Raw genomic sequence first — 25,003 nt, 5'->3', positions numbered from 1 at the left:
GCCTTTAGGCCCACATAACTAGTGGTCACTAATAGGCCTAGTGCTGATGTCATCAACATTACAAACTCAGGGTCATCAGCAGGGTGGGAATAATACTGTTGCACAGACTACGGATGGTTGAGCTAGTGGCAGTTGATAACAATGGTAAGTTTGGTCATCTCTTTGGACCAGCTACAGAGAGTGCAGGAGGTTTACTTCTTTAACCACTTTTTCCAGGCTTGACTTTTTTGTATTGTTGAAATCATCAACAACTCTCCATGGTGCCTAGGCCCAGCAGGGCTGGTGATAATTGCCTATCAGTTCAGGGGCAATTGTAGTATCCCAGACTGAATATCTTGGTAGTTTAGCTGTTAAGATTTGAAAAAAAAAAATTTAAAAAAAATGTTTGCATATGCTCAGTCAAAACTCTGAGGCTTATAGGCTGGCCAAATTTGTGTCGATTTTCATAAGCATGGCAAAGCATGGTGACACAAAGAACATTCGTCCCCTGTCAAATTTCTAGTCACTGCTTCAAAACATTGGAGCAGGATTTTCAAAGAAAAGATCAGTGGAATTAATGTGGGCAAATACTGTACATTTTTCCCTATCCTCATGTTCTTTGATATGATTGATTTGTCTTGGCTTATATTTTCTAACTAATTTCCGTGAGACAGACACCTGGCATGAAAACTGTTAATCAAAAGGGTACTGTGTTTATTCAAAGCTCCCCCCTCCCCCCCCCGGGCAAATTAATTGCAACTAATTTATACATTTTCCATATATAGAATTTTCCAGGTATAGAATCTAATTATTGGAAATTGGCCTTGAATTTGTCCCCTTTCCACTGCTACAGTAGGGAAAATAAAACTGGGATTCAGGTAGCCCCCTTGTCAGCCCCTCAACTTCTTCCCTCCTCCTTACTGTCAGACTCTGCTCTTTCTGAGCACGTGGAAGTGAGAGACAAATTTGAAAATACTGACCTGGAAATAAACATGTCTGTAGTAATTTGTATATGGTACCCATAGACTTAGTTCATCCAGAATTGATGCATATTCTATTTCTGAAACTACTACAGGTTTTAGCACAGGTACTCTTTAACCACACGTTTAAACAGCACTTTGGCACTTCATGTAGTACAAACTTTTAAATTTTTTTGGCAAAATATATAACTAAAAGTAGGGAACACTGGAAGTGCACTGCATGATGGCTTTAATCTTGAAATTTCTCCTGTGTGCCTGTTGGCACTGGATTTATGACCCAGATACCTTGTTCCGCATGGACCCAAACTCTCAGACCAACCATGACCTTTCCATTCAGTAATAAGCAAATTTTACTGATACATAGTGATAGCAGATAAGAACAATGCAAACAATTTGATATCTACCAGTCCCAGGGTTCATAGGGTTGATGTATGTCGGGCCTGTGCACGAGCTTCACCCTGAGTTTCTTTCTTGAATGTCAGATGTCAGCAGCCTGGAGGTCAGAGGTTAAGGCCCACCCCACCTAGCCCCCAGTGGAATGGGTGAGACGGGCTAGTGGTGTGCTCTCTGTCCCTAATGGTCTCGGGTTCCCCTCTTAGGGGACCCTTTGCTGGTCTGAAATCCCTCCTTTTGTATCCTTTCTCTTCTCTGCTGACATTTAATCTTTGGGCATTGCTGATTATCTTTCTGTGGTCATCATACTGTCTGCACTCTGTCCTGTCAGCACATTCCCTTGTTTCACAAACCCATCACATGTATGCATCCTAATTTGGACTTTTTCCAGTTCTCCTCCTAATTAGGTCCATCGAGCAAAACTGGAAATCCCAAGGGCTCTGCACTTGGGCACTGTGACCTGCTGCTAATGACACAGAATCCCTCATCTTTGTTATGGAACAGTGTGGTACATGTCTTCAGTTTTCCAGCCTGTGTATCTGTTTGCAGCTTGCCTGTGTCAGACACAGAGGGCCTTGAAGAAACTGTCACAAACAGGCTTTTAGAAATCAGTTAACCCTTGCTGTTGCCCTGGACCATTATTCTAATGCAATATCAACTTTACCTACAAGCCAGTTCCCAAAAGCTTTTTCTTGGGGCCTCTTGCTGCTTAGTCAAGTGCCCAGATGGAACCACCTTTCTGGTCAGGGTTATGAAACCTGTCACTACCAGAAGGAGTACATATGTTCTCTTCCACACCTCTCTGGCGTATGAGCAGTCTCAGAAGAGGTGGTTGATTGTTTTTGCCTCCCATTGGCAAGATTGCCTAGGGCAGTTGGATGGACCTTTCTGCCCTTTACCGTTTTCTCCATGCCTGCACATGCCAGTGGGCTATCTGCCAGTTCAAGTCTCTGTTCTTGCACTTCCTTCTGCACTTCCTTGTGAAAGATTCGTTCCCACATGGCTTGGCATCTGTCACCGGGTAGTAGGCTTATGGGTGATATGATGTCTTTTGCCCTTACTACCTCCTGCAGTGATTCACCAGGGTTGCTAGGGCCTCATCGTGTAGCTTATATTTGTCCCAGTAGCATTTTAGGACTTCGTAGAACCATGAGAACTCCATGGTCCACAGGCTTACATTGGTTGTCATGTACACCCACAGGGTGGACTGTCGAAGTAGTTGCCCTGAAAAATACTTTATAAAATGAGCTGTTTTGGATTTTTTCCTTGTTGCCCTCTTGTAAATTTGGCTCATGTACTTGGCTTAGAGGAACAGCAGGATGTCTGGCATTCCTCTGCCTCCAGATTTTTTTTGCTTTTGTACAGTGTGGTCATTGCCATTTCTCCCATCTGGAGTTCCAGAAGAAGATGCATTTGACTCTTTGGATCCTGTGAATAACTTGCTCTGAGTAGTGGAAGACTAAGGCGGTGTGTAGAAGTATTGGTAGTAACACCACCTTCATGTGTGCCATATGCCCCCTCACTGACAGGCAGTGCAATTGCCATAGTTCCGCTCTGTTTGACCGTAGCCTCTGTCAAATTTTCCCTGGGCCTCTGTCTGGTCAGATCTGGATCAAACATCACACTGAAGAGCTGTACTCCCTTATGGGGGACAAAGACCTTCAGGGCTGACAGGTCCCTGAATCTGCATAGTACTAGGGTAGGTGCTTTTGCTCATGTTGAGTTGGTCCCTGTTGTGCTGCTCTGTCTACCTGGGTGTGTGGTAATGCTCTTTTAACCAAAAACTTGTCCCTGCATATGATATTGAGATCATCCACGTAGGCCAGGATCTTCTGTTCCCTGTTACTGTAGGGGATCTTTACACGACTGATCCCAGGGTCCTGTGTGAGCTGCTGTGCTAGCAGTTCCATCATGCAGATAAGTGGGATCAGGGAAAGTGGGCAGACCTGACTGACACTCAACTCTCCCACAATCGGGGCTGTTAGGGACCTGTTAGGCTGAGTGAGGGAGCGACAGAGGGATTCTGGGTTAACCGTTTGGGGCCCTGTTGTGGTGTTTGCCAGGCATTTAGGGCTGGTGAAGAAACAGGAATCATTGAGAGTGGGAAAGAAAGGTATAGATTTGTTGCAGGAGTGAAGAGGAAGTAAAAATGTATGCTATGTAGTGGTTCACTATTACTTGAAAGAGTTGGTGCTGAGGGAGACTGTACATAATGGACATTAGCATATATCTTGTTCAGAAGAGCTGCACCAACCTCTTATAATACATTCCCATCAACAGGTTTATCCCTTATGGGCAGTGTGTTTTTTATAATCATCCTCCATGTTGGCTGCAGTTAACTAACTTCATAGTTGGTTTCCCTGACTAAGCACATGCTGCTTTTGACAGCAGTTTAATAATAGATCATGTATTTTATGTGGTTTTGTTGTATGTGAATATAAGAAGGGGGCTTTTCCCCCTATGCTGTTTGGAGAGAAAAAACATTGTGTTCTGTTCAAGTAAATATGGTCATTTTTATGTAGCTGAAAAGGGAAGTGGGAAATACTGGGCTATACCCCCGCCCCTTTTATCTACACGATCCTTCCTATACAGGGTATAGGCATCTATACCCGAGGTTCAGTCATGGGTGGAGTCTCACCAGGTCTCTGTTATCCCTGTGACATCATAATTATTTGCATTGAGCAGGAGGTTGCGCTCTTCCTGCTTATTCCCCAAGCTCCTGTACAGCCAGGCAAGTGTCCCCTTGGGGGTTCTTACCTTGCCCACAGATTGTACCAGGGCTGGGGCAAGAGTGGGCTCCCTTAAGTGCCTTGGCCTGCTGGCTTTGCAAAGGTTGCTCAGCGGGCCAGCAGTGGCGGTACTCCCCCTGTCTCCCAGTGGGCTTAGTTTAAAGCCTGGTGGAGCAGTTCAGCCAGTCAGGCTGAGAAGAGCTTCCTCCCCAGGGGAGAGAGGTGGAGGCCATCTCTTCCCAGCAGCTTGCTGCCTCTCTTGCCCAAGAGCGGGCTGTGGTTGCGGAAGCCAAAGCTTTCCCGATGACACCAGTGCCGTAGTCTTTGGTTGACTATGTGGATCCTCCTCTCCCTCCTCAGCCCATAGCTCCATAACCTCCACTGGGAGGATTGATGAGAACACCACCTGTGCCCCCAGACCCTTTAGCCCTGCTCCCAAATCCCTGTAGCGCCTCACGACCCGGCTGGGAGCTCTCCGAGCCATGTCATTGGTGCCCACATGAATAAGGAGCATAGGATAGTGGTCTGTGGGCTGGAGGAGCTTTGGGATCTTCTCCACGGTATCCCAGATGCAGGCCCGGTGAGTGGCAGGTGACCTGTGGGGCAGATCAGGCTATATATGGGCCAGATTAGACACTGGGGCCTGGCAGTGCTCCCTCCCTGTCCTGTTCACAGCGATTGGGTCCTGGGGAGCTGGCACTGCTCCTTCTGCCCCATTTATGTCATGGCAGTACATACTAGATATGCCTGGCTGTGCATACTGGGATCAAGAACCAGATCCAATGCACATGGCCCAGGACTCCCCATGGGTCTGTATTTAGTAGAAAGTAAGCTGTGCTACCACTGTCCAGACCCATGGGGAGCCTTGCAGGCCAGATGATACAGCACTGTGGGCTGGATCTGGCCCATGGGCCAGAGGTTGAGCATGCCTGGAATAAAGCAATGGTGTCCATCTAATCTAGCCCCCTAGGCTGAATTTTGAGCATAATGCTGGTCCACAAGATGGATCCAAAATGTAGAGCCATTTGATCTGGCCCACAGGGCTGAGATTTGGCAATGGAAACATTAATTGGGTAGCTGCATGGCCCAGATGACCCATCTCTGTGCTCTAGATCTGGCCAGCAGAGTTCCCCATGGGTCTAGACACTTTGGTAGCATGGTGAGTAGTGGTTGTCTTAATTGCAGTGGCTCCTGTGTGTGGCTCATGGGCCATATTTTGGTCACCCCCTGATCTAAAGGAACATTATAGTGTGTGAGTGTGAGAGACACAGGTTTTGGTCCGGGGTGGTTGTGATCCCACCTGGTGGCCACAGAATTCCTGCCCTGGCTCCCATTCTAGGGCCCCTCACTCACCTCCTAACTTTCCTACCATGCCTTTCCAATTATAATATTAAAGGAGAGAGTCTGCTTGAGGAGCCTAGAATGAGCTTCCTCATATTGTTGTTTGGGCTTTGGCCATTTCAGACCAAAGCTTTGATTTCAGGAAGTGCAGGCCAAATGCTGGCTGGCTGCAGGAATTCTTCTATGTGGTTATTCAGGAAATGCTGGCTGCATTTCCTGAATTGGGCTTTGGCCTTTCCAGCCTCCTCCTTTTTGCTCTACCTGCACCCTTTAGCTCTTGTCCACAGCTTTCTGGACTAAGCTTCAGGGTTCCAAGCTTCTTGGTTTGCCCTCTTGGGCTCTATCAGGTCATCCCTCTTGGGCTGTTGATCCTCCCTAGGCTCTCTCTCTATTTGGGTTCTAAGCCCTGTCTTTGCCGTGCCCAGAATCTGAGTCCTGTCCTTCTCGGGCTCTGACTGCCCTTCTCAGACTCTCTGCAGTTGCTGCACCCTCCCTGCAGGCACTGTGGGACCTTCTAAACCACCGTGTAGTCAAACCTCTGGGGTAAAACTGGAATCAAAACCCAAACACAAGTCCTTCTGGCTCAAACAAAACTGCTATTCCAGTCCTGGGTCTAGATCCATTCCTATCCCTCACCTTTCTAACTGACTTGGGGCCTGGCATACTCATAGTCTGCCTATACCTCACAAGTGCCCTTGCAGAGCTCCTTCTTGCTCTTTTCCCATGACCAGAGTGCCTAGCCAGCATCTGGGGCTACCATATATTCTTCCCAGGGCCCTGCCTTTTTCTGGTTAGGTGACTCCGCTGGGCTGCCAGCAGGTGCCTCCTAATTGATTTCATCAGCCAGTCTCTATGGCAGTGCAGCTGCAGCTGTGCCCTTCCTCTGGCGCAGGGCCCTGTCTGGGATCTTGTTCTTTAAAAAGAGAGAGCCCACAGGCCCTCTATTGCAATGGGTGTGTACACATGCTAACTTTCTGACAGTTAAGACAGCGTAACTTTTTTAAGTTGACTTAACTGTCAGAGTGTACACACGTATGTAGAGTGGATTCAAGTAACATGTGAATATTACCTTGAGATGCATTAGTTAAGTTGACTTAGCTCACAAGATGGCTGCCACCATGTCAAAGAGCCGTATGTGTGTATGCTCTGACATGGCTTAAGTTGACTTGGTGAAGTTGCCTTATTTTAAGTCAACTTTGCATATGTGTATGCACCCAATAAGCCTACAGTAGGAAGGGGAAAGACAAAGAGAGGCCCAGGTTACAATAGCATGATTGTGTACTTGCTTGCCTAGGTGATTCAGAATTTTTATTTTTAAGGTTTAAACGTATTCATGCTACATGTGCTTATAACTTCTGGAACTCTCAGCCAAACTGAAGCCCTGGTATGTTCACTGTGCACACATGTAACACTTAGAATTAAAAAAATTGTATGTGACAAATGGGTGAACCAAATCAGTGGGCTGGATAGATAATGCAAGGCATTAGTTGCAGAATGCTTTAGAAGGGAGTTCTTGGGTGTTGTATGAAATAGGAAAGTATGGAAGTCTCAGATACATATTTTGGAATTAAATGCTAGGTATTTGCACAGCAGTGATAGAGGTGTAAACTGGAAGAAACTTCTTGGAACATTCAATCCAGTTTCTTTTTATCACAGGCAAGCACATCATATAATTCCATCAGAGAGACAGGGGGAGTTATAAATGAATTAAGAATATGTCACTGATGAAGTGAAAAGAGTAAAGGGGGAAAAAGACCAAAAACTTTTTTTGTAAATTTTATTTGCATCTGTCCAACTCCAAAAAGTGACTGAGCTTTGGAAGTGCCTAAGATAATTTAAGGTATAATTTTTTTTAAGGATTTAAGTCGGATATCTTCAGTAGGAACTGCATGATGTAGGACATTTGAAAGAAAGAGTCAGAATTTGAAACAGGTGTATAGTTCAACAGAGAATCTAGTAAAGTATACCTTACTTTGAGACCTCAGGACCTTTTGTACTTCAGAAGCAAAGTGCATTGTGACACATTCCTCCTTGAGAAATATAGCAAAAGATTGCAGTTCAGTTTATACTCCCCACTGGCAGAATCTAGTAAATCTCCTCATCAGAGATGAGGAATAAAGCATCAGTGGGAGGATAGTTTCCTATACCCAGGAGATTTGAGGACAGGGCAAGGAACATAATCTGCATTTCACTGAGAGAAGAAAGGTCTCTGTGGATATTTATGCACTCTGAACTTGCATTCATGTTCAGGATATTGTAGTTTTGAATTTAGTGTTCTTCCCATGCGTACCACCAAAAATAAGAATGAACTGAATTCTAACCTTGGGGGAAGGGTTGTAGTCTTATTTATAAAGTTAGGGACAGAACTTGCACATAAACTGGTTTAACCCTGTAACAGAACAGAAGCTTAGTATACATAAACCAATTTCAAAATGTCTGAAACTGTTTGAGATGAACCTCATTGAATGTAGTATCAGACTTAACTGATTTGGGTCAAAGGAGTTCATGAAACTTCTGTCCCAGACCCCTTCCTGGTTCAAGTTATAAAAACACAGTCCCCCCCCATCCCAGCATGCTTTCCAACCCTGGGCTGGGCTGGGCTGTGCTGTCTGCTTCAGCAGAGATGGGTTGAGGGAGGGGAGGGGGGAGGAGACAGACTAGGGCCAGAGAGGTGGGTTAAACCTACGCTTCCTCTGAGAACAGAGGTGCCTGCTGCTAAACTTACTGAAACTTAGTGCTGGCTGCAACTGTAGACTACAAGTCCCAGAGGTACCTGGAAGCAGGAAGAGCAAGTGATGAGCAACCCTGGAGAGTCATGCTGTTGTGATTCTTGAAGAGGAAGTACACACACAGCCCATGCTGGCTACATGCCAGACAGGTGTGCTCTAGGACCCCCTGGCTTGTGGCCTGAGCCAGCCTTGGCTGCATTTCCTAAATCAAAAAGGACGTGTCCAGTTGTTTCTCAGTTTAATCTTTGCTGTTTAGACTAACCTGCAAAGACTAATTGATTCAGTCTCAGGGTTTTTGACTGTCTGTACTTAGCCTAAAAGTACTACTCACTGACAGTGTACTGAATTGGTACAGAATTTGATTGAACTGCAGATGTATTTTCCATTTTTTACTAGTTTATTTACTCAAATCTAAGATGACCCTGGGTTCAAGGTGTGCCCGCCCCCCATAATTAGATTTTATACATGGACAATTTTATAATTTTAAAGAATTTTCCATGTATAGAATCAAATTACAGGGAGGGCAGTTGAGTGCGGTAGGTGTTGGGGGGGGGGGTCAAGCAGCTTGCCCCCAGCTTATGCCTAACCTCCCTGCCAACTTTGTTCCCTGCTTGTACCCCTTCCCACAGACTTGGGGCCCCTCTTCACCTTGCACTCTCTCCCCAGGCTCTCTGCTTCTCCCTCCCATCACACCTTACCCCTGTTCCACATAGTGGGCTCTGTCCCTGTATTAGCCCCAGCACGCAGTTCCAGCCATGGTTGCAGCATGAATGAAGCCTTCCAGGGCAGATCAAGGGTAAGAGGGGTGCGGGGGAGGGGGCAGGCAGGTGAGCAGAGGCTGTATTGTTGGGTGGGGGGAGGCAGGCTGCAGCTACAGCTGCAGTCCCAGGTAAGGGCTGGAGCATGAGCTACAGCAGCTCCCTGTACTCGTCCACCCCCCTGTCCACCCCTCTACTTGATTCAAAAATGAGTGGATCTCTTCTCCATGTTAAATGGGGGTGGACACCTCATCTTAGTTTCATAAACACAGCATTTAATTTTTTCTGACTTCTGTGACCTTTTGATTCCACATGTTGTAACTTAGTTCATCATTTTATTTTAAAGATTTCTGTAGCACAGATTTGAATGTAGTACTCTCATCAAGCAAGATACACACGTTTAATTGCTTGTTAGCTGTGTATTAATATATTTCAGAACACTCTTATTTTACACCAAAATGCCTGATGCCTGACGTTATTTTCAGCTGAAATTTTATGTTGATTCGCCTCTATCACTTTTGAATTTAATAGGTTTTTTATTTTGTAGATCTGTTTCTGGTGCTCTATAAATATTACTGAACTAATTTAGATCAAAGTGGATAATCATAGTAAGATTAAATTTATCTTTGTGATTCCACTCTAGGTATCTCCTCTGCCTTCTTTTTTTTAAAAAATTGCCAGTTTCTCCCTCTCCCTTCATATTTTGCATTAAAATAGAAGTCTGAATTGTCAGAAGTGACGAGTGATTTTTTTTTTGAGTGCCCCAGATTTGGGCTGGCCAACTTGAGATAACTTAAAAAGGACTGAGAAACAGGTGATTAACAATTCCTGAAAATATAGTGTCAGGCATCCAAAATCATTAAATACTTGAAATCTCCAGTCAAAAGTAAATTGACTTTTTTTTTTTTGCATTGTAATATATCTTTCAGATATTATAGTAAAATAGAAAAAAAGAAACCCACTAATTAAGATGCGTAGCTCTTAAATTTATTTTCTACTGCTTCTGGATAAAATATTTAATACCTTGAAAACTTTTGCTAATTTCAGTGAAAGAAAAAAGAGATACAGACAGAGTATCTTTCTGACTGGCTTCTAGTATTTTATCATCCTGAGAAAGTAGCAAAGCCTTATGTGTAGTCTTGAATAGCTTTAATTAGCATGTAGCTTTGAAATATGATATAGGTTGCTAAAATTGATGAGTTGTCTTATCGCTACCAGTGCCTTTACATTTGGATATGGCATGTTAATGTTCTAGGATAAAAATAGTTCATGAGGATACATCGGGGATATATCCTGTGACATCCCTAAACCAATGAGGGTTGATGCCAGGGAGTGGGGTATGATGGGGATCACTCTAGATTAGTGGTGCCCAACTGTTTGGCCTTATGGGCTGAAGGAGTGGCACGGGGTGGTTTATGGACTGGATCAGGCCCTACGTTGCCTGTATCACACATGCCAGGATCGGGCTCCATGTCACTTCTACCTGACCCTATGTACCCACCTCAAGCCTGCACTGCCTTACCCCTGTGCATTTGGTTTGGGTCCCAGGTGCCAGGATTGGGCCCTACACTACCCCAGTCCTGCATTCCTGATTTGGTGTGCTGGGCCATTCTGTCCAGCTTGTGGAGCTCCCCAACGGTCTGGAAGTTTTTGGACCTGTGTGGAGCCTTGTGGGCCAAATTACATGGCTTTGTAGGTAGGAAGTGTGGGGGGTTAAGTACCCCTGCTCTAGATAATGCCATACTCTCACTCTAAAGTATCTACTGCTTGCTACTGTCAGCAGGGTAGTGGCCAAATTAGGGGTTGGCAGCCTATAGCCTACAGGCCAAATTCAGCCCCTGGAGTCACTTTATTCAGCCAGGGAGCTTTGATATTGCCATGACAGGAAATTCCATGCAGTGGCCAGAGATGGGAGAAGCAGTGATTGTGGCACAGCAGGGGGAGCAGTGGCTCTGGCTTCAGCATGGGTCAGTTGGGAGATGGCTTGTACTTTTAGCTAAGCTCTGTTAAAGCTTAGTCCTCTCCACTGCAAAATGTTGCTGACCCCTGGCATAGATGGACCATTGGTCTGATGTAGTATGGCTTTTCCGACTAAGATGTCGTGTTCAGGTTTTTTTCTGATTAACTGATATTTTTTTGTGGGAGTCATAGAAAGAAATTTCTTGAGCAGCTAAGAACTGAGAGTTGCAGAGCAAAATCTTTTGGAATTTAAAGAAACTTGATCTTTTCAAATAAGAGAGCTAGCAGTTTTGAAATAAGTGAAGGTTAGAAGGGAACATAGAAAGAAATGACAAGTAAAGTAACCTGTGAGTCTGGTCCATTCTAGATCGGGGTTGAATAAAACAGCACCAAATGTCCAGACTGCTGGTAAGGAATTAAATTCCTAAATTTTTCTTAATGTTGATTTAATTGAAATGGTGCTTAGATAATGATGTAATGAGGCATAGCTTAAACCAGTGTTTCTCAGGCTGTGGGTCATGATCAAAAAGTGGGTCATAAGAATATATAAAAGGGTCATGAACAAACTTCAAAAATGGATCAACAAACTTTTTAAAAATGGTTTCTCCTTTAAAGGAGAAAAATGGTGAGAAACTGTGGCTTTTCCCTTGCAGGCTGACAGAGCTCCAGTCTGGAAGGGGCTGCCTAAGGCCCCCTCCTGCTCCACACACTAGGGGGCTGGACCCTGGTGTGAGGGGCAGCAGGTTGGGAGTGAGGAGCACTTGGGTTAGGACTGGCCTTTGATGTTTACAGATGGGTCCTGGTACAAAAAATGCTTGAGAACTGCCGGTTTAAACCACAGTGAAGTTTTTGGTAACATACCAAATAACATTTTTAAAGCATAAATGTTACAAGAACTATTTTGATAATGGGAGAGAGGGAGAGAGAGAGAAGGAGAGCATGAAGGTAGAGAGAGGGAGGGAGGGAGAGGGAGCGGGAGCGAGCATGAAGGTAGTTATTGGCGGAGTGTCAGATTAGTGTTAGGTTGCATCTTTTTTGTAAGTACACTTTGTAATGTTATGCAGTGTATACTAGACAAAACCAATGACTGAACTTGATATATGAAACTACACACAAATGAGACAAGGATCTGGTGTGTGATGACAGCATTATGGAGCTGCCCTGTTGCTCATGCATTATGACCTGGGCAGCAGTGCCCCCCTTTAGAGGGGATATGCTCTGCTATACCCTCCACATACAATTATATAACAGGGCTGTGCAACTTCTGAGTGATTGAGGCCTGCAGACTTCCTGCTGCACCACACTAAGTGTCAAGGGCACACCCCACCACTACAATGGGGTCCTGGGCTCTGTGGGTTCTGCCATCCTGCTCCCTGGGATGCAGCAGAAGGTAGAAACTGGAGCCTGGAGAATTCGGCTGTAGCAGCATGCAAGTGATGGGGGAGTGTCACCCAAACCAGAAACTTAGGAGGCTGTGAGGTTAACTTCTCACATGCCACAAGTTGCACAGCAGTCTTATAGAGGAAAAATTGTGAAATAGGATTTTAAACCTACTGTGTGATCACATAACTAAAAGGAAGCTCAAGGCATGTGAGCTAAAGACCAGAGATAAAGTTGACAACATTAAGGGCACCTATACGTGAGCAGCGAGGCTGCTCCCACGTGTTGTAATTACAGCATGTCTGAGCAGACTCAGTTTATCAAGTCTCCTGGAGCATGGAAATTACCATGCTCCGGCAGCCTCCTGCATCTCGTATATCAGGGTCCCCGCGCTTAAAAATGCAGAGGAAGCACTTTGTCTAAAGCTCATTCAGTGAGCCTTAAATAAAGTGTCCCTGTCACTATTTTTAAATGTGGGGATACCTGAGATGCTGTGGGCAGTTTGCTCTCGGAGCCACTCCTAATTAAAGCGCCCCTTTCCCTCTCCAGGAGCACGTGTCCTAAATGTTTCCAAATGGTTGCTGAAAGAGAAGGATGTGTGAAAATGGTATCAAAGGCTGCTTTTCTTTTCTGACTGGCAGGTTGCAGTGCAAGGAATTAATGTGCAGTCCCCCAGCTTCTACCTGCTTGCCACTTCCCTTGTTGCTCAGGCTATTGCTGCAGCCCAGATCACAAAGTTTCCCCCTCTCTAACCTTTTGCTTCCTGCTCCCACCCCAGAAGCAGCAAATGGTGCTGTGGGAGCCTGTTGTATTGTACAGTGAGGCAGCTGAAGGTGGGAGGGTGTCTGTGTGTACAGCCCAGGCTGTGCCACCTGCCTGTGCAGTGCAGTGGCTGCCTGTACACATGGTACAGCAAAGTGGGGGATGCAGCACATGGCCTTATGTCAGCCCCTGCTGGTATGGCCCAAGGAATGATGGACTTACAGGTTTTAATGCATATCTGATCCACAGACCTTGTGGTAGAACAGTGAAGTAACTCAACTTGTAATAGATCTTCTAGACCAGTGGTCTCCAAAGTGGGCTGCGCGCACCCCAGGGGGTGCGCAAGATGATCCATTGGGATGCAGGAAGAAAATATTAGAACTTCTATTTATATTTATATAAATATACATATATTGGGGGTGCGTGATCAAAAATTTTTTACTGATGGGGTGCGTGATCAAAAAAGTTTGGAGACCACTGTTCTAGACTGTTCATTATAAGCCTTGAAAAAGATGCAGAGGGAAAAATTATACAATCGTAGAAAAGAGACTTCTGGAGGTCATCTAGTCCAGTCTCCTGCCACAGGCAAGATCATCCCTACCTAACCTTCCCATATTGCTACTTGTCTAACTTATTACTGCATTTACTCCAAATACAAGATGACCTTGAATTTAAGGTGACTCCCCAATAATCAGATTCTGTACATGGAAAGTGTATCACTTTTTTTAATGTAATTTTCCATGTATGGAATCTAATTATTGTAGGATCTTCTTATATCTGTCCCTCTTACTACTGCAAAAGGTGAGCAGGGAGAGGTGATAGGGCAGGCAGTAATGGGGCAGGCAGTGTGGGGTTGCTTGGCCCAGTTCTGGGGTGGCAGCCTGGGCTGCGGCATGGGCAGCCAGTCCTGCTGCCCTTGGGTGCACAGCAGGGCTGGGGCAGCACGGCAGCCAGACTCTGCTTCCCAGCAGCCCTGGTGGCAGTGGCTCCTTCTGTTGCTGCCGCTGCTGTGTCGCCACTGCTGCTGGACCCAGCCTTGCTGCCTGGGCACTCCAGCCTGTCCACTCCACACCCACTGCCAGAAGTGCCAGATAGTGGAGATGGGCCTGGGACCTGCATAGGCAGGGCATGTTTGACCAGGCACATGGGATGGGGCCACTGGAGGGCACAATCTGTTGGGGCTGCCTCACACTGCCAGGTTGTGCCACTCTACAGCCCCACTGTACTGGAGCTATCTGTGTACTAGGTTGGGGGCAGCAGGGGCTGGGTCATGGGTGTGTGCTTTGTCCCCCTCTTGGGTTAAGTCGGTTGCAATCCATTGTGCAGGAAACTGACTGTGGCTTTGCCTTGACCGTGTGCTGTAACTACTGTGATCTAGGCCCTGGCTCTGCCCGCTCATCTCACTACTGGGCTTAACGTCCTCCCAGCCTGTGGCCCTATTCCACCCACCTGACCAAGCATGCCCTGTCTGTAGGGGTCCCAATCTAGTCTCCAGGGAGACCCTGTCTGCCCACTTGGTCCGGCACTCGGAACTGTCTAACAGTCTACCACCTAGGGAGTTTTGGTGAGCTGTTTTGAGTGGGGGGTGTGGGTGCTAACCCAGTTCACAACAGCTCGCCAAAACTCCCTAAGTGGTCTTCTGGCCAAAATAATTGCTCACCTCTGGGTTAGAGGTGGTTGAGCTGTGGTAACTTAGACTCTTAACTTGTGCCCCTTGACAAACCAACCAATTTAAGTTAAAGCACCAACATGTCTGAGCAGGGGTTGGCAGCCTTTCACCAGTGGGGCCAAATTTAATATAGCTTTATCCTAAGGTGGGCTGGATACAGCAGTTGGATTTTCTTCCAGTAGACAGTGCATTCTTCCAGAAAACTTACAAATGGCAGAAGATTTTTTTTTGGTCAGTTTGGCAGGACATATAAAGTCTCTTAATGGGTTGGACTGAACCTCTAGGCCTAAGGTAGCTGATTCCTGTGCTTGAAGATTTTTTTGTGTGCAGGTTGGGCCTCTGGTTATGGGCAACACTTGAGGTAACTTTGCAGTGAAGAGGAGGTCCAAGATGAAAAAACTTTCTTTAGCAAGTAAAGACACATTACTGTATCAGGAGTATTACAAAATCTTTTCTTACTGTAAAGAAAGTTATAAGTGCCTTCTACTGGTTGCTCTCTAAATAACTTTACTCATCAAGAGCATGTTTAGCTTGGCTCCTTCAAATTTAAAAAATGGTAAAGGCAATAGGGAAAATGGAATTTTATGTCAAAGTGCTGTTACATTTGTATATAGTGGTATACTTTTGAAAGTTTTAAGAGACTTTTTTGTAACTGGGAGGAGGAATTTGCAGAGCATAACTATTCATTGTTATACAGAAGTAGAGTATTAGAAATGAAGTTTCTTGGATGACTTTCTAGGTTCTGTGAGAAATAACAGGAACAGAACTGAGCGGTGGTTCATCCTTTATGCTTTTATGCCTTTATGCTTTTGGGAGCAGATTAAGAGAAAATGTAGTGTGTTGATTTTAGCAGTATTTACAGACAGGATCACAAAGCACATATATCTGACATGCTCATTCTAAAAGGCAGTGTGTTGGGAAGGTGAGGTTTGGGTTAGTGATACTAGAGAACTTAATTGGTTCACAACTCTGGCAGAATTGGTTTTAGTTCAACTGCTGTATCTATAAAATGGGAGAAGCTATATTTGCCCAAGTTATAAGTAGGGACCTACTTAAATTGCAGTTTTGTGATTCATAGATTATAAGGATGCAAGGGACCTTGGAAGATCATTGTGTCCAGCCCCTTGCACCAAGCAGGAAAGACAGTTGGGGTCAAGTGACCCCAGCAAGGTTACCATCCAGTCTCTTCTTGAAGATTTCCAGAGTAGGTGATTGTACCACCTCTGGAGGGAGCCTATTCCCAGTGTGCAAAGATGTTTTTCCTAATGTTGAATCTGAAATGGTCTTCCCAGAGTTTGTAGCTATTACTCCTGTTTTTCCCCAAGGGGTGCCCTGGTGAACAGCTTCTCACTGAGCCCTTGATGTACTCCCCTAATGTAGCAGTAAGCTGTTTGTACAAACTGCGAAAAATGGTGGTCTCCATGATCGTTGCAAAAAATAACATTGGCCGCACTTTTCCCAGGAAATCAACCAAAAAAAACTTAATAAAAATAAAATGCTGGCTCCCCAGTGAGAGCCAGTGGTTCTTGCTGCCTCTGTGGCCCAGCCTTGTAGCCTACCAGAGACCCCAGCTGATGGGGCAGCATGAAGGGCAGCAGTCAAGTTGGCTGTCCCCTTGTGCCTCTTTGCCAATTAGCGCTGAGGGATAGGGCTGCATAAAAGGCAGCCAGCAGTCAAGATGGCAGCCATTCCTTCATCGTTCCCGCCACCTCCACCCCCTGGGGCCTCTCCATCAATCAGCGCTAAGAGGCAGGGCCTCTCTACCAGTCAGTGCCAAGGGGCAGGGCTGCCACAATATGACTGCAAAATCGGCTCTTCAGGCCACAACCAAGCCGTGAAAATTACTTTCTCTCTCCACGAGTTCAGTAATTAATTCCCTAGTTATGTGGCTTTGTCATGTGGGGATCCAAGAGGGGAGAGAAGAGCAGTGTGATCACATGCCCACTTGGCTGAATGTGCTGCACTGGCTGCTGTCTGAGCTCATGGGCTGATTAGCATGGTTACTACCAGAGCTCAGACTGCCCAGTAAGCTCAGAGAACTCCCTGTGCCTGCTGAGCTCCAGCTGGGCCTGGGTTGATCAGCCTGTGAGCTCAGAGATCTCACTGGGCATACTGAGCTCCATCAGAAAGCCAAATTTTCTTAGCTTGTGAACTCAGCCTGCAGAGCTCTGGCAAGAACTCCATGTGCCATACAGCCAGAGGGTGGTGCGAGTGCACTACCCTTACCTGCTCTAGATTTGCCTCTGGTCTTTTGTTTATAATAAAGACTGTTGAATGCCCAAAGATATTTACAGCCATCGGTGAAAAGTGCGAGTTAGAGGGAGGAGCTGTCTATGAGCAGTTGAATTAATATTTCTCTTTTCACATTGTCTACTGTAATAGCTATATTTCTGTATTAGACTTCCTGTTCTTCAAGCCAGATATAGAGCTGTGCTTTAATATGGTATTGGAGGTCAAGTGTGAGCAAAACTGCCTTTTCTTCCTGCTGTGATTCAGCTGAATGGTAGTGCACCCTACAAAAAAAAACACTGCCTTTAGCATGACATTATGAACCTTGCTTATCTGTATATTTCCCTTTTTGCAGACACACGATGAGTACACTGATGCAAGATACAGCTAGCTGAACAGATATAAAATGCCAAAATTTGGGTCCACAAAAGCAGTTCAAATTGAAAATTCTGACAGTGACAGTACGATGGTGGAGAAACCAACTGCAAGAAAGGTAAAAATACTTATAATAATAAATAATTTAATTAAATTACATTGAGGCTTGTTTAACTTTGTAAGAACATGGAACATGTAAGCCAAATGAAACCATTTGAAGTGTCAGTATTTGAGGCATTCCAATTCTGTACATGAATGTGAATCTATTTTGATGCATTAGTCCTAAAATATAATTGAGAGAGATTTTACAGTTTTTTAAACTTGAAACCTTTTATCAGTGTAGGATCAAGAGATTATATATTTAGATTTTAAAGCCGTGTAATGCCATGAATAATTTAGTTTTAAAAGAAACGGATTTCTTTTTGTTGTTTAATGTATAATCGGTCATGTTTCATTTTATATGAAATCTTCATATAATAGTATTACTATTTGTGATTACTACATTTTATTTTTTTTTTCAGTATTTTATATTAGTAGTCTGAGCATTTTCATAATTCTTTCAGAAAAAAGTACAACTCTGTGTAGTAAACACAAATACATTTTTATATAGTTTCATAAACCAAAAGAAGTTACTGTTGAATCATGCTGACTTGTTGATTTTCAGTGTTATTACAAATAAAATATGTGCATTTGTGTGCGATTTGACTGTGAGTCTACTTCAGAAGTTGTAAAAGTTTGTTTTTGATTGGGGAAAAAATAGGGTCAGCTGATTAGAAACAGTAGGGGTTTTATTCTATAATTGTGCAGAATGGAATTAATACAATGATGATTCTTTTCCTATACTGCACTTTTAAAACTTTAGGCTAGATTATGACAACCCTTAAAGACTTTCAGTGAATGGCTGGACATAATTTCTCTGTTGGGCTAATGGAGTGTAAGAAGAAGGGAGTAGCTGGTGTTGACAGTTCTATCAGCTTTCCAAAGGTGATACCCAGATACGGCCATGCTCTGCCCTCTGCTGCACAGTGCTCTGTTTCTCAGATATGACTGTGCTTGCTATTTTCCTCTCCTTCCTGCTAGAGGAGGCGTTTTCCTTCAGTGGTATAATCTGGTTTAGTGGGATTTTATTTCTGTTGGTAAACATTGATTTTGCTTCACACTAGCAGGCTGATGAAAAAATATTTCCATCGTTAATCAAGATTTATAGAAAGGTGTTGTAAGAAAATGATGGCTGATGGAGTATGTGATGACACAGGGAGCAGTCTTACAGAACCAGGCTGTGACTGTAGCTTGGACTGCAGCTCCTTGAAATCCCAGGGGACTGGAAACGAAGGAAGAGGAAGTGACAAAGTAAATGAGGGAACTACAGGCCAGCAGAGCTGTGACCTATGGCAGCTCAGCTGGTGGCAGTCCTGTAGTAGTTATATTTATAAGTGGGCGGTTAAACTGAACTATAATAGTATACTGTCATTAATAAATTGTCTGCCCCCATGCTCCTAATTTCACAGAATTCTGAAAATTTAAACTGATAAAAATTTAAATAAATACTTGAAAATAAACATCCATATTATCAATTGAAGTTATAAATAAAAATGGAATGCTGCCAAGCCCAGGTATAACCCTTCCATGTACAGCAGCTCATGTTCTGCTGAAAGTTGGGCTTGAAAGTGTTAAGATATTGGTAGATAATTGGTAGACATCGATTTTAATCTGCAATTCATATTTAATGTAAAGTGAATGTTTCTGCTGTGAGTCACTTTCTGTCAGCCATATTAAAAACAAATTTAGAAGTGAAATAAAAAAAAGTTATTTTAATCATTTTCCCTTGTACTCTTTAACTGTGTAGTTTGTTTTAAAGGAATAGTTCATTATTTAATAGTCCCAAGGTTACAGTTGAAATGCCTTCTCAAAAAGGTTATTCACTGGCTTTATGTAGACCTTTTCCTGTTATCTTAACACTGGTCTGTTGCTGAGGCAATTTTGTAATATCTGTAGGAACCCAGGAAAATCTCTGCTTAGTATCCTTAGCTTCTGACATCCAATATACACCAGCCTTTTCAACTTTAACTTGTATTTATTTCATTAATAACTTTCCAAAATAGATTTCCTGTTTGGAACAATTTATTCTTACCTTTTATCCACTTAATTTTTAAAAGGCATTAAAGGCAACAGGGAGTATACAGTCTTTAACACAGCAAGGCAGTGCACGTCATTGTTCTGTCAGAGATGTAATTTTGTGTATCAGGAATTCATAGATCTGAAGACTTTGAAAAATAGATTATTTCTGCTTGGGGTGTGGGGGGAAGGAAACAAATGGAGAATGCTCTTCCTTGGGCTTGTCTGTGATTTCAAAGCTTCTGCCTTCACTGAGCAGCCACCACAGGGAATCCACCACATTGCATACAGAGCCGCATGCCTTTTGCCAGGACTGCATGACTTCACTGTAGTGGCTGTGCCAGCAGGACAAGTAATGCACTCTGGGAGACACCAGCTGTTGAAGGGGCCATGACAGTCAGCAGAAACCATGGGCACATCTGCACGTGCCTTCTGTCAGCTGCAGGGTAGCAGCAGAAACCTACTATCACTTCCAGAGCTGGTTTTATTCCAGCTGGCAGAGAAAAGGCATTCTGCTGCCACAGAGGATCATAGAATATGGACGCCATTTTGCCAGGCTATAGTGATGATATAAACCTACTCAGCTGTCACATGGAAGAATGGAAAAATGCACATGGAAATGGTATTTGTAGATGCATGTTTAGGTGAATAATGGGAGTGAGAGTATCTTGAAAGATGATGTGTAGTAATTGGAGTATGATGTAGGGATTAATTTTTGGATTCTCTGGAAATAATTTAAATATTAGCATAAAGGATTCAGAATGTGAAGTCAAATATTGATTGTTGCTGCAATACAAATCACTTCTGATATTACCTTTTAATTATTTCTATAAATTAGTTTTGAGCATTCTGAGATAACTCTTGAACTAATTACTTTTTGTCCAGTTTTATAAAGCTAAATGTAATGAAGATTTTAAATAAATTGCCATTTGGACAATTAAAATTCCAGACACTGACTATTGTGTGTGTTCAGAGGTGTTAACTGATCTTTGCTTTTGGAGAGGATGCAGTCTGTTTTCTTCTACAGAAATAGATAGCTAGTAGTACCAAATTATTTGGATTCTGCGTTCTACATACTAACAGTGCGTTAAATTCTTTCTTCAGAAGATATGAGCCAGCATGTATATTCTAAAATAGTTAAAATAATTAAGACAGGAATCTTGATTACTTGCAAAGTTAAACAGTCTAAATGAGCTATTACATTTTCAAAATGCAACTGAAAATGCTGGAACAGAGGAAAAAATTCTTTGTGTACTTAAATATTTAAAGCTGAACCAATACCAGTAATAACAATATTAAGCAATAGCTAAGTATTAACATGATGTAAGCTGCTACATTCTTCAGTATTTTATACTAGTTCAATAAAAGTTAGTATTCACTGTACCATGGTGGTAGCAGCACTAGTTATAATCAAGAGGACATTTTTCATTATAAGCCTCCTGCTTTCTGATGTTTACAGTTTTTAGAAAAATTCTTTGGACAGAATTTTTTAGCTTTAATTATCAGTCACAAAGTGAATATTGTGGCAGTTAAGATAAAAAATCATATTTAGATATTCTGAGTAATCTATGAGTGAAGAGATCTCTTCATGTAATCAAAGATCTTTCAATTTTTTTTCTTACTCTGGGAAAACTCAAAAGCAGCACAACAGAAATAATGTGGCATCACACCTGGCAGCAGAGTTTTGAGAGAAGGTTAGCAGCCAACTGTGGCAAAAGAACGAGTTAGGGACTGCTTAGAAAAGCTGGATACATCCATGGCACTGGATGAGGGATGTACCCAAGAGTATTGAGGAAGTTGGCTGATGTAACTGCAGAGCCACTAGCCATCACCTTTGAAAACTCATGGCCATTGGCAGAGGCCCTGGATGATTGGAAAAGGGCAAATATAGTGCCTGTATTTATTTAAGAAAGGAGGAAAAAGGAGGATCTAGGGAACTACATTCCAGTCAGCCTCACCTCAGTCACTGGAAATGTGCTCAAGGAAACCATTTCTAAGCACTTGAAGGAGAAAAACGTGATTAGGAACAGTTGGCATGGATTCAACAAGGGCAAGTCAACCAGCCTTATTGCCTCCTGTGATGAGATGACTAGATGTGGGGAGACCAGTGGATATCTTGACTTTAGCAAGGCTTTTGATACAGTTTCCCATAACATTGTTGCAAGCAGGCTAAGGAAGTGTACGGGCTGGATGAATGGACTAAGATGAATAGAAAACTGGCTGGAGCATTGGGTTCACAGAATAATAATCAGTGGTTCAGTGACTAATTGGCAGCTAGTATCAAGTGGAGTGCCCCTGGAGTTGGTCCTGGGGCTGGGTTTTTTTTTTTGTTTTTTTTTTTTTTTCAACATCTTCATCAATGACCTAGAAGATGGGATGAAGTGCACCACTAGCAGGTTTGCAGTAGACACCAAGCTGAGGGGAAGTAGTAGATAAACTGGAGGGTAGGGTTAGGATTCAGAGAGACCTAGACAAATTGAAACATTAGACCCAAAAAAATCTCATGAGGGTTCAATAAGGACAAGTGCAAGGTCCTGCACTTAGGACAAAATGATCCCATGCACCAGTACAGGCTGGGGGCTGATTGACTGGACCCAGTGCTCCAGCAGTTCTGCAGAACAGGGTCTGGGAGTTATAGTGGACAATAAGGTGACTATGAGCCAAGAGTGTGCTTGTTACCAAGAAGGCTAATGGCATACTGGGCTGCATTGGTATGTGTGTTGCCAGCAGATCAAGGCAAGTGATTATTTCCCTCTTGTGTACTGGTAAGGCCACATCTGGTGTACTGTGTCCAGTTTTGGGCCCTCCACTACAGAAAGCATGTGGACAAATTGGAGAGACTCCAACATAGGGCAGTGAAAATGGTTAGGGGACTGGAGCACATGACTTCTGAGGGAACTGTGGGCTTATTTAGTCTGCAGAAGAGAAGACTCGGGGGATTAGTGCCAGCACTGGGAACCCCACACTGACCTTGCCACCATGGCAAGGTACCCCCTGGCAGTAGCAGTGGCAGCACAGAGTTGTGTCCCCTGCTGCTGCCACCTTGCCACAGCAGTGTGGCTGGCATAGGGCTGCTAGCGGCATCACTGAATCTCCCCACCCCACTCTATCCTCCTGCACTGGATTTTACCCACTGGGCCTTGGAGGCCTCCCAGCAGGGCAGGGAGCCATGAGCCTGTGGCTAACAGTCTGTATTTGCCCCTGCCCTGTATACAAGTGTGGGGGCATGTCCCAACCCCCATGACTCCCCCAGGAGTGTGTGTAGCAACTGGGATCCAAGAAAAGAAGGAAAACATGGGCTGAAGACCAGGAACAAGAAGCCTGATAATGAGGCAGGTGAGTTAGAGGAAGAGCTAGAAAGCAGTTTCCTGCTGTTAATGCCTTTAAGCTCCAACCCAGAGTGGAGACCAAAAGTTGGAAAGTGGTGGGGAGGTGAGAATATGCAAGCCTTCCTAAATGCAAAAGCAATCCAGCAGATTGAACAGGTTGCAGGAATGGGAGTGAAGGAGCTAGAGGAGTGGACCACCCTGAGTAGTAGCATAGACAAACCTTAAAGGGACAGACACACTCATTTTAAAACAAACATAAATGGCATTGACAATAGTTTTGCCTAACATCAGGAGCAACTTAACACGCAAAAGATGGGAACAGATTGAACCAGTGTTGAACCAAGTAAGGGCAAACATAATCTGCCTACAGATCGATCTGTTCTAGTGAAAAAAACTCAGTAACTGAGTTTTCATTTCTATCAAAAGAAATAAGGATAAGGAAGAAAGAAATCGTATGTGTGGCTTTTAGCAATCACCAGGTGCTGAAGATGGAAATGAGTCTTGGTAAGAGCCCCATGAGAGGGAAGGGACTGTGGAAGTTAAATGTGCAGCTGTTACATGACGAAGAGAGATACATGAGCATAGCATACAGGACAAAGTAGGAGGGGTGCAAAACACTGAAGAAATATTTTGAGAGTACTAGAGAATAGTGAATAATAGTGAAGAAGAGGACAGGGAAATTCTTCAGGGAGGAAGGCTGTGAACATGCTTTGGAAAAAGAATGAAAGAGTCAAGAGAGTGGAAAAGAAAGATGCAGGAGCTGCTAACGGAAGCCACAGAAGGAAGATGGGTATGAGAAAAGCTAGAAGAAACAAGGCAAGAGCTAGAAATCTGGTTTAAAAGAAAGATGAGGGAGAAAATGTTCTTAGCACAAGTACCCTGAGTGGGAGAAAATGAGTGGTCTGGATACTTTTCGGTCAGAGTGAAGGCGTCAAAAGGAGAGTTTAAAGCAGTGTGGGAAGAAGGTGATGCTCAGGTGGAAAAACAAGAGATGTTGGAGGCGACAAGGAGATTTTACAAAGTGCTATACCAGAAGAAGGAAACAGATGGGAATAAGAAGAAGGATTTTTTGGAAGAGATTGAAGAGAAAGTAGAGGAAGAAAAGAAGATAGAAGAAGAGATAAGCTTAAGGGCATGGAGGAGTGTTTAAAAACCTTTAAAAGAAGGAAATCACCAGGAGCAGATGGCCTGCCTATGGAATTTTATGAGACGTTTTGGGCATTGGGTAGGAAGGATATAGTGGATTTTCTGAGGAAATGGTGGAATTGGGAGAAGCAGGGAAAGATTTTACATGAGACATTGTGATCTTACTCTTCAGGAGTTCCTTCTCCCCTTTTCTGAAAAACCAATTACATTCCTTAATATGGACTATAAGTTAATGGCCAAGACCCTGGCTTTGAGGATGAGAGAGAACCTCAAGTAAGCAACAACCAAGTATGCTCAGTACCAGGTAGAAGGATCTCCACGGTGATCAAAGAGACACTGTTCCATTTCCAGGAGGGGAAAACAAACACCGGTATAGCAAACCTAGATTTAGAAAAAGCATCTGACAGAGTGGATCATAATTATATAATTGTGATGCTAGGAAAACTAGCGTTCCCAGAGATGTTTATATGCTGAATGAGGTTATTGTGTAGAATAGTGGAGAGTCAAGTCCAAATTAATGGACACCGAAGTGGGGCCTTTAAAATCCATACGGGGTGAGACAAGGCTGCTCCCGATTGCCCCTACTATTCATGTGACATGGAAGCATTGGCACAAGAAGAAGAAGGCAAGGTCATAAGCAGAGTAAAGATACTAGGGAGAGGGTGAGGTCAAATGCATACTATACAAGGATGATATAAGTGTAGTACTTAGAGATGGACTTCTGATGGAAAGGGTGCTAAAGCATACAGCAGAGTATGGAGAAGCGATGGGGTTAAACTAAGATGGAAAAGCATGATAATGGGAGTGGGGACCTGGAGGGACTTCAAGAAGTTGGGTTTTCAAATAAGAGAGAAATTGGAGTGCTAGGGATTCTGATGGATGCCAAAGGGAAAGGAAATACGGCATGGGAAAAGTTGATGGCAGGGCTACGGCAAATACTTTGGTTATAGTCCAGAAGGATGCTGTCCTTTGCTGGAAAAATGGCGGCGGTTAAGGCTGTGTTACTGTTGATTATTCTATATATGGGAATTATGTTTCCACCAACATGGTATCAGGTAGCAGAAGTGTAGAGGGAAATGTGTGGGTTTTCTGGAATGCCAAAAGAGAGAGGGTGGCCACAGCTGAACTGT

General features: G+C 43.8%; 1 protein-coding gene across 6 annotated transcripts in view; it reads left to right on the top strand.

Moving 5' to 3' along the window:
• ANKRD12 (ankyrin repeat domain 12) overlaps positions 1-25,003 on the top strand; it is a 152,707-nt gene that overhangs the window by 36,868 nt on the left and 90,836 nt on the right. For all 6 annotated transcript variants that reach the window (XR_016441383.1, XM_090039690.1, XM_090039688.1 and 3 more), the window contains exon 2: positions 17,264-17,401. Coding sequence is in view for 5 of the 6 variants with exons in the window: in XM_090039690.1 (XP_089895816.1) it covers positions 17,315-17,401 (87 nt within the window). In the remaining variant the exon portion in view is untranslated. The remainder of the gene's footprint in view (positions 1-17,263; positions 17,402-25,003) is intronic.

Source organism: Crocodylus siamensis, chromosome 3 (genome assembly GCF_052110815.1).
Source record: "Crocodylus siamensis isolate JL-2025a chromosome 3, ASM5211081v1, whole genome shotgun sequence".
NCBI classification, from domain to species: Eukaryota; Metazoa; Chordata; order Crocodylia; family Crocodylidae; genus Crocodylus; species Crocodylus siamensis.
Note: the sequence above shows the minus strand (reverse complement) of the source record. Positions and strands in the feature narration are given on the sequence as shown.